This window comes from Hemibagrus wyckioides, linkage group LG06, assembly GCF_019097595.1.
Source record: "Hemibagrus wyckioides isolate EC202008001 linkage group LG06, SWU_Hwy_1.0, whole genome shotgun sequence".
NCBI classification, from domain to species: domain Eukaryota; kingdom Metazoa; phylum Chordata; class Actinopteri; order Siluriformes; family Bagridae; genus Hemibagrus; species Hemibagrus wyckioides.
The window spans coordinates 26,447,305-26,457,858 of NC_080715.1; the positions used below are offsets into that span (position 1 = coordinate 26,447,305).

The 10,554-nt window shown below is 38.4% G+C and overlaps 1 protein-coding gene across 1 annotated transcript; it reads right to left on the reverse strand.

Annotated features, from left to right (window-relative positions):
- Nucleotides 1-537: 537 nt before the first annotated feature.
- On the reverse strand, nucleotides 538-5,013 carry sox21b (SRY-box transcription factor 21b). Its single transcript, XM_058391632.1, has 2 exons — nucleotides 4,543-5,013; nucleotides 538-3,591 (listed from the first exon to the last, which is right to left on the reverse strand). The coding sequence occupies exon 2, from the start codon at nucleotides 2,875-2,877 to the stop codon at nucleotides 2,146-2,148; it is 732 nt and encodes a 243-aa protein (XP_058247615.1). The 5' UTR covers nucleotides 2,878-3,591; nucleotides 4,543-5,013; the 3' UTR covers nucleotides 538-2,145.
- Nucleotides 5,014-10,554: the final 5,541 nt, after the last annotated feature.

Here is a 10,554-nt window from a genome sequence, read left to right on the forward strand (position 1 = left end):
TAGATAGATAGATAGATAGATAGATAGATAGATAGATAGATAGATAGATAGATAGATAGATCTGAAAATCTGAAGCAGTTGCAGATGAATAAGTGAGTTAAATACAAATAAGTAAATAAACAAATAAATAAAGCAGTTGTTGCTTCATATTGTGTTTTAGTGAATAAATGGATCCTGACTAATGGATCAGACAACAGGAAGTGACCTCAAAATACTGAGTGATCAAGTGCACCGGGTTCATCACACACACAAACACACACACACACGCATGCACTCATGGGATTTAAAGCACACAATCAATACATATAAGAGTTTCACTTTAGGACCTCCCTAACACACACACACACACACACACACGCATACGTCTGATTAAACAGCATGATTTTTTTTCTCTCGTTTTAAATCAAAGCCCTTTCCTGTTCAGGCAGTCTCAGAAAGGTTTCACTTTCCTGCAGCTCCTTTTAAACAAAAATCTCGATCTGAATCACGATAAACTTTTTTTTTGTAACCAAAAAAAACCCCAAAACAAAAGAGTCCTTTCTTTCTTTTATTCCGGATCCTTTACACACTCCACCTGCACTGGGAGGAGGGACAGAAAAAGGGACTTGGAAGAGTGTGTAGTGTCGTTCACTATGGAGCAAGAAGTGCGCTTTATTACCACACACACACACACATGGTTAGTCACATTCTCATAGTGTGTGTGTGTGTGTTCACAATGTTCCTTCAAATTAATGTTTTTTCACAATACATATAAATATTAATCACAGCATTAAAAAAATAACCACACACACACTCTCTCTCTCTCTCTCTCTCTCTCTCTCTCTCTCACACACACACAAACACACACACACACATACACACACACACACACACACACATCCTTATTTGAACAAAAATAATGGTCAAAATGTCAGATTAAAAAAGAAATGAAAAACATTTTCATTCATCTTTTTTTACACTTGTTAAATTATTTTTTTATACAAAAGAACATGTTTAAAAGTCTGATTGCTTTTAGCGACGGCTATATTTACACCTTTGAGCCGTACACAATGTAACACACACACACACACACACACACACGTTTTAGTGCTGAGTGTCATTTCCGTTTTTTTTCCATTTCAGACTTTCTTCAATTCTTTAGAAATATTCCTTAAACGCACAAGAAATTAAATGAAATGTAAAAGTCCGTCGTTGCGACTCCATGAGACATCGCGGGTCACGTCGGTGTGAACCGTATAAAACGTTATGATTTGTCTCGTCCTTACAGAAACACAAAAAGACAGGAAGTGATTCCTGTAAACACAGGCACAGACTTTTAGACCGGAATTTTAGATCGGAAAAAAAAGTACCTTCATTGGACGTGTGAAAACTTTTTGTTACACAAATGTGTTATAGGACATATTGAGGACACACACACAGTTTTCCACATTCTCTCTTATGCCCTCATTATATTACAACAGTGTAAATATTTCATATTTTACATTTTGCACACACACACACACACACACACAGATTTAATCAGGTACACTTTATACTCTCTTCGTTTTAACCTCGTTACACCACAATTCTCGATTCTGATTGGTCGTCAAGTTTTTGAGGAATTTTCTAGAAGCATGTATATGCTAGAGTTGCTATAGCAACAGTTCGTTCACAGGGACTCGTATGGCGGGCGGATGCATGGTTTGCCAAAAATGAATGCCGTTGCTATGGTGATGTTTATGTAACGTTGATGGAAGGAGTCTCCAGTGACAAACCATGATTTTTTTTAAAGAATAAGAGAAACAAGTGAAGGAACAAGTGAGACTCTTTCGGCTCACTACTCAGTGTAACAATAAAGGGATAAATATTGTGATATATCAGTGCTGTTCAGTGATAAATGAAGTGGTGTAAGAGGAATAAAACACTCGGGGTTGCGCTGTTAACTTTCATCACACCGTCCTGTCCTTCATTATTTTCCTTTAACAGTACGAGGCTGAGTGATTATTATCTCCTTCAGTACGTTCTTTAGATGACTTCATGCACAGGCTTATTACGTCAAAGTAAACAACAAAATGTCCTTTTGTTTATTTGTTTGTTTGTTCGCTCTTTGCACTCTGACACACATTTCAGCTTTTCATTGTGCAACATTTTTCACGATTCTTTGTCTCATAATGCGGTAGCATAAGCGTGATACGGCTCGATCGGTGCTTTCCCAACGCCGGGCAGCAGGATGTACGCCAACGGTGTAGAAAATGACGAGGACGATGAAGACGACGTAGAGGAGGATGATGATGACGACGATGAAGGCCAGGCGCTGCAGCTGCAAGGCATCAGAAAGGCTGGATTGTGTGCACTGGTGTGCGCGTGGACGCCGGAAAAAGGCGGGAAACCCAGTGATGACGGGTACGGGAAGGACGGCATCGCCGGTGGGAGAGGAGGTGGAGGAGGGGGAGGTGGAGAGAAGTCGGCCATCTTGGATCCGAAATCCAGAAAGGAGTAGGGATTGGCACAGATGGACGGAGCGAACAGGATCCTGGCTCTGTCTGAAGTGCGCACCAGAGACTCGGCGGTGGGTTTCAGTGCGTCTGCTTCTGCGTGCACTCCGTATGGCAGAGCCAGGGCAAACTTCTCCTTCTTGGCAAGCGTCTTCGGTTTCCGTCGTGGTCGGTATTTGTAGTCAGGATGCTCCTTCATGTGCAGCGCGCGGAGTCTCTTGGCCTCGTCGATGAATGGACGTTTCTCAGAATCGGTGAGCAGCTTCCACTCGGCACCGAGACGCTTACTGATCTCAGAGTTGTGCATCTTCGGGTTCTCTTGTGCCATCTGCCGGCGCTGGGCTCGAGACCAGACCATGAAGGCGTTCATCGGGCGTTTCACGTGGTCTGAAGTCTTCGACATAATCGCGGCGATGATGACAGGGTCACGTCTGTATCAGTTTTACAAAGTATATGGGTTTTTTTTTTCGGAAAGCGTTTCAGAACACGTTTACTTCAGACGGCACTGGACGCTGCTCACATGATCACAAAAAACTCACTAACTGGCCTTGTGTTAAACTGGAGCCATTTATAGCTGAATGAGTTTATAACTGACTGACCTGAGGAGAAGAAACCGTAAAGCTGTTCATCAGAGGCGTGACCTCATGAACCAACATGATGATAATACTTTCAAAAATTACTCTCCTTTTTTCAACTCAATGTGGCATTACAGCAAAAGCATTCAAACAGTTAAAGAATCCTTTCCAGCAGATGGAAATTTGCATGTGTTTGGATTTAGTTTTAAATATCAGCTTAAGAAGCTTTAAAAAAAATGAGTTTAAAGCTGGAGCAATTGGAGAACTCGAATAAAAAAAAAAAACCCAAAAATTAATCCAAAACGTGGATGTTAGGTGCAGCAGGTGATTCTAAGTTCACTGACAAACCTTAACGTGTTCACTGGATACTTTACACGATCCGCCGTGATGATAACAATGAAAAAGAAAACCTTCTGTACAAAGTCTCTTATTGTTCAATTCGGCAACACAAAGCGTGAGTGAATCAGAGCTGGAGTCGCTGCAGTTCAGTTCCTTCAGCCTCGTCGAGGTCACTTTCTCTTCACACTCACGTCCACTTCATGCTGGATAGAGAATAGAAAGATTGAGAGAAGAGAGAAAAAGGACGACGCTTATATGAATATATGTAAGATCATTAAAGATTCATGTGCTCATTTGCTAAAATACTCTAGTGAGTCGTTAGAAACCAGAATGAATCAGTAAAGTCTGTGTGAATCAGTTAAGAATTTAATGATTCATTAAAATGTGAATCATTTTAGAGCATTTACTCATTACATATATAAATATTACAAAGTGACTAAAGAGTCAATTTTCCCTCATTAAAGAGTTTAATGATTCATTAAGGAATGTAACGATTCATTACAATTGTACTTTGACATTCGATACATAAATGACTCATTAGATATTACGATGTTTATTCTGTTGAATCATTAAACTTCTGAATCATTGATTCTGTTGAATCGTTTAAAACTATACAAAAAAGTCATTTTTTCAAAAGCCATTTTATCTCTGAAGTTAGATTGAGAAGAAAGATTGAGTCAATAAAAAAAATGATTCATCGCAGAATCGATTGACTCATTAATATGAATGAGTAAATATTATGTTATATTTGATTTGTATTATTCTGCATTCGAAAACCATAAACATGTTTATTAGCTTCTTTAAACCAAATCAAACACGACAGCAACAACGACCGACGCTGAAGACAAAACCACATGGAAGGTGAAAAGTTTTGTGTGTTATGATGACCCTCGTTTAACAGAAATTCTGCATGAATCACTTTTTACGAGCCAAACATAATCATTATAGTGTCAGTCGATCAGTTATTTATATTTTCTAATGTAACCTAAGAATAAAAAATACAAAATCAGCAAACATCAAGTGCAATAAATAATTAATAATAATGCAATAATAAACTCCCACGAGTAATAGTTATTATTATTATTAATAATAAGAATAATAATAATAATAATAATAATAATAATAATAATAATAATAATCAGGAAGATACTTACCAAATCATGAACATGTTCATCAGATGTTTTCAGCGTGAAGTCAAAAATGATTTAAAGATCACTTGCTGACCCGCATCCAGGGTAGAAAACGAGCCGATTTCAACAAACGATTCTACATTTTGTTTAATGTCCTTAAAAAAGTTTGAAGCTTTGAGTCTTCAGCCTGAGTCAAAATAATCAGCCGTGTTTTAAAAAATAATTAATATTAAAAAAAAGAAAGTTTTTCCAGGTAAATGAAAAATCCAGCAACTTTCTGTTTTGTTTTGTTTATTTAAAAATCAAAACAGATCCGAGGTTTAAATCCGTCAGGTTTTTTTTTAAGTTAAAAGAAGGGAAAGAAGGAAGAAGTGCGTCTGTGTGTGCTCTGTGTGTGTGTGAGAGTGTGTGAGAGTGTGTCCCCAGCATAGTGACTTTACAGACACTGAGTGCAGCAATCTGAGAGCTCACTGTGTGTGTGTGTGTGTCTGTGTGTGTCTGTGTGTGTGTGTGTGTGTGTCAGGTAGGGGGAAAAAGGGGGCTGGAGTTCATGCGCACACCCCCCCATTCGTACACACTGAAAGGGAAAAGGAGGGGCGGGACACGCACACAATACACACACACACACAGTGTTCGCTTACATTAGCAGTGAGAGCAATGGCAACTGTCAAAATGTTAAAATAATATCTAAAGAAATAAAATTAAAATAAGAAATTAACACAAAGGGCATGGGCACCTGGTCGCGTTCACAGGAAATTAAATCAAACACTTTTTAAACATATTTAAATGAATAAACACAAACTATTTGTTATATTTTTTATAATTTTAATGTAGCAGCACGTGTTTAATTTCAACTGACAACTGATGATGTCATAATGAGGTTTTTACTGCAAATGGCACACATACACACACAAATACACAAACACACACATACACAAACAAATACACATACACACACACACAAACACACACACACAAACACACAGACACACACAAACAAATACACACACACACACACATATACACACACACACACACAAACAAATACACATACACACACAAACACACAAACAAATACACACACACACAAACAAATACACACACACACAAACACACAAACACACACACACACACACACACATATACACATACACACACAAACACACACACACACACACATACACATACACACACAAACACACAGACACACAAACAAATACACATACACACACACAAACACACACACACACAAACAAATACACAAACAAACAAATACACACACACACACACATTCTCTCTGTGTCAGTACATTATATCACTTCAGGACAGTGTAATCAGTGCTAATTCTTCAGAACAGCTGAAGACGTTTTTGTGACATTTGGAGATACAGATATGAATAGGAGGAGGACTATTTCCTGTGTGTGTGTGTGTGTGTGTGTGTATGTGTGTGTGTGTGTGAATCACACACCATGCTGAGTTGTTTTCCGCGAAAATGATTTAAATTTCAGCAAAAGAAATTAGGAGCATGATACAGATAGATACATGATACAGAGAGTCGTGTTGTGGTACATGTCACTCTTGGGGATTCCCATTAGATATGTTGGCTTCAGCGCTAACACTCATTAGTGAAACACTCTTCAAATCTCTTCAAATTCAGTTTTTTCATCACTTCCATGCGCAGTGTTTCCTTCACTTCCAGTCGAAGGTATTTGCCTGTAAATTAAGGTATCAATGTGCTGTTTAAATAAATTGACACTCGTCCCACTAAGTACATATTAAATAAATCAACATGAGGATTATTAACACGAGGATTATTAACATGAGGATTATTACCGTCACGCGTTCACTCACTCAATCCTGCCAGTTTAGTTTATTGGCCTAAAGCTCTCCCCAGTTAGCGTAATTATTCTAATTGTATAATCTGCAGGATTCCCACTGGTAGGCTTTAAGTATTTCTGTTCCTGTTTGAGTTCAACACACACACACACACACACGCCACTCACACACACATCTTACTACCCTTGTGGGGACCTTCTTTTGACTTAATCTAATTAATTAATGAAGCTAATTAATCACATGCTAACTCCATATGACTCTCTATAGAAATAATGAAACATTTTGTTTTTGTTTCTTATATTCTCTCATTTCATGTCACATCCTTTATACTCTGGTGCTAGAAAGTTCATGGTTTAAAATTGACCATGCAGGTCTTTATCATCATTATCATCATCATCATCATCATCATCATCAAATAAAGAATTTATATTATATTATTTAACTAAATGATCTTATGTTAAAATGTCTTCATCTGGAAAAAAAGGATCTATAATCATGGAGATATAAGAATCATCCATGATCATCAGTTCTGTTTAAGGGATTAGTATGAAGTTTGATCATGTGATAAAAAAACACACACACACAATCTTCAGCAGACATGTTTTTGAGTAAAGTGCAGAACGTGATCAGTTTATAGAGGGTCCACTGTAATGTAAATGGAGTAAATTTGACACCATTGTTACTCTTCTCCTGGAAATCACTCCTAGAGCAAGGTGTGTCATTTTCCATGAGATTCTAGAAAACCCCTGAGGTAACATGAGCCTCTGGCCTCAACTGAACAGACTAATGTCAGAGTCTAGCGTGAGGCAAAAACTGAAGGAGAAGAAACAATTGTGTGAGGAAGAAGATCAAGCAGGAAGCTGCTACACACCATACAGGATGTTAAGATTTGGGTAGAGAAGCTGAAGGTTTGATTTCCATCTTTAACAAGAGGTGAGAACTCTGAGAACTCGAAGAACTTGCTAAAGACTCTTTGTTATGAGGAAAATAAGGAGAACATGGAAGTGTGGAAGGTGCAGAAACTTTTACTAGTGAAGAAAGGAAGTGAACCAGGAAGTAGTAATAGGTTATGGTACATTATTGTTTCCATAGCAACAGCAACATGTATGTGGGACACACTGTAAAATGTATACTAACTCATACAGTGAAGTTTTTCTCTCAGGAGATGTTTCTATAACATTTAGGGAAGGAGTCTCCAGTGTCAAGACCAACTCTCAACTCTCTCTCTCTCTCTCTCTTTCACTTTATCTCTCATTTCCTCTGATAACTCAGCATTTGCCTCGGCCTCCTAAGAGAGTAAAATGTTTAGCCAAAATAAAAGTACAGGAAGTGATCAAATAAAACACAGGAAGTGATAAACTACAGGAAGCTGAGTCTTTTTCTTCTTCGGCATTCTTGTAATTTAAAAAGCGGTGTTTATCTTTTCTCTCCTCCCAGTTTCTGATGGTATTTCTTTTCTTTTGAAGATTTTAAGTCACTCTTTTATCAGCTGACTCTCTCAGAGAGAGAGAGAGAGAGAGAGAGAGGGAGAGAGAGAGAGAGAGAGAGAGAGAGAGAGAGAGAGAGATTGAGGCAAAAAAAGACAAGAGGTATTTGGAGCTTAAAGTCAAATAATACATTTTACAAAAGGAGAAAATGATCTAGAGTCTAGGATTAGATGGTTTTAGAGTTTGATGGAACTGTTTAAAGGGTTTATAGATGATGAGAGACTGATAGTAAGGTTGACAGGGTTTTGGAGTCTACTGGAGAGGTTTAGAGGGTTCTAGAAATTTATAGAGAGGTTTACATGGTTTTAGAGTCTGATGGAGCGGTTTAAAGGTTTTGGAGTCTCATGGAGAGGTTTAAAGGTTTTCGATTCTAATGGAGAGGTTTAAAGGTTTTGGAGTCTGATGGAGGGGTTTAAAAGGTTATAGAGTCTGATGGAGAGGTTTAAAGGTTTTTGGAGTCTGATGGAGAGGTTTAAAGGTTTTGGAGTCTGATGGAGAGGTTTAAAGGTTTTGGAGTCTGATGGAGAGGTTTAAAGGTTTTGGAGTTTGATGGAGAGGTTTAAAGGTTTTGGAGTCTGATGGAGAGGTTTGAAGGTTTTGGAGTCTGATGGAGAGGTTTGAAGGTTTTGTAGTCTGATGGAGAGGTTTAAAGGTTTTCGATTCTGATGGAGAGGTTTAAAGGTTTTGGAGTCTGATGGAGAGGTTTAAAGGTTTCAGATTTTGATGGAGAGTTTTAAAGGTTTTGGAGTCTGATGGTGAGGTTTAAAGGTTTTCGATTCTGATGGAGAGGTTTAAAGGTTTTGGAGTCTGATGGAGAGGTTTAAAGGTTTTGGAGTCTGATGGAGAGGTTTAAAGGTTTTGGAGTCTGATGGAGAGGTTTAAAGGTTTTGGAGTCTGATGGAGGGGTTTAAAAGGTTATAGAGTCTGATGGAGAGGTTTAAATGTTTTGGAGTCTGATGGTGAGGTTTAAAGGTTTTCGATTCTGATGGAGAGGTTTAAAGGTTTTGGAGTCTGATGGAGAGGTTTAAAGGTTTTGGAGTCTGATGGTGAGCTTTAAAGGTTTTCGATTCTGATGGAGAGCTTTAAAGGTTTTCGATTCTGATGGAGAGGTTTAAAGGTTTTCGATTCTGATGGAGAGGTTTAAAGGTTTTGGAGTCTGATGGAGAGGTTTAAAGGTTTTGGAGTCTGATGGAGAGGTTTAAAGGTTTTCGATTCTGATGGAGAGGTTTAAAGGTTTTGGAGTCTGATGGTGAGGTTTAAAGGTTTTGGAGTCTGATGGAGAGGTTTAAAGGTTTTGGAGTCTGATGGAGAGGTTTAAAGGTTTTGGAGTCTGATGGAGGGGTTTAAAAGGTTATAGAGTCTGATGGAGAGGTTTAAAGGTTTTGGAGTCTGATGGAGAGGTTTAAAGGTTTTGGAGTCTGATGGAGGGGTTTAAAAGGTTATAGAGTCTGATGGAGAGGTTTAAATGTTTTGGAGTCTGATGGTGAGGTTTAAAGGTTTTCGATTCTGATGGAGAGGTTTAAAGGTTTTGGAGTCTGATGGAGGGGTTTAAAAGGTTATAGAGTCTGATGGAGAGGTTTAAATGTTTTGGAGTCTGATGGTGAGGTTTAAAGGTTTTCGATTCTGATGGAGAGGTTTAAAGGTTTTGGAGTCTGATGGAGGGGTTTAAAAGGTTATAGAGTCTGATGGTGAGGTTTAAAGGTTTTCGATTCTGATGGAGAGGTTTAAAGGTTTTGGAGTCTGATGGAGAGGTTTAAAGGTTTTGGAGGCTGATGGAGAGGTTTAAAGGTTTTGGAGTCTGATGGAGAGGTTTAAAGGTTTCAGATTTTGATGGAGAGGTTTAAAGGTTTTGGAGTTTGATGGAGAGGTTTAAAGGTTTTCGATTCTGATGGTGAGGTTTAAAGGTTTTGGAGTTTGATGGTGAGGTTTAAAGGTTTTGGAGTTTGATGGAGAGCTTTAAAGGTTTTCGATTCTGATGGTGAGGTTTAAAGGTTTTGGAGTCTGATGGAGAGGTTTAAAGGTTTTGGAGTCTGATGGAGAGGTTTAAAGGTTTTCGATTCTGATGGAGAGCTTTAAAGGTTTTCGATTCTGATGGAGAGGTTTAAAGGTTTTGGAGTCTGATGGAGAGGTTTAAAGGTTTTGTAGTCTGATGGAGAAGTTTAAAGGTTTTGGAGTCTGATGGAGAAGTTTAAAGGTTTTGGAGTCTGATGGAGAGGTTTAAAGGTTTTCGATTCTGATGGAGAGCTTTAAAGGTTTTGGAGTCTGATGGAGAAGTTTAAAGGTTTTGGAGTCTGACAGAGAGGTTTAAAGGTTTTGGAGTCTGATGGAGAGGTTTAAAGGTTTTCGATTCTGATGGTGAGGTTTAAAGGCTTTGGAGTTTGATGGAGAGGTTTAAAGGTTTTGGAGTCTGATGGTGAGGTTTAAAGGTTTTCGATTCTGATGGAGAGGTTTAAAGGTTTTGGAGTCTGATGGAGAGGTTTAAAGGTTTTCGATTCTGATGGAGAGGTTTAAAGGTTTTGGAGTCTGATGGTGAGGTTTAAAGGTTTTGGAGTCTGATGGTGAGGTTTAAAGGTTTTGGAGTCTGATGGAGGGGTTTAAAAGGTTATAGAGTCTGATGGAGAGGTTTAAAGGTTTTCGATTCTGATGGAGAGGTTTAAATGTTTTGGAGTCTGATGGTGAGGTTTAAAGGTTTTGGAGTCTGATGGTGAGGTTT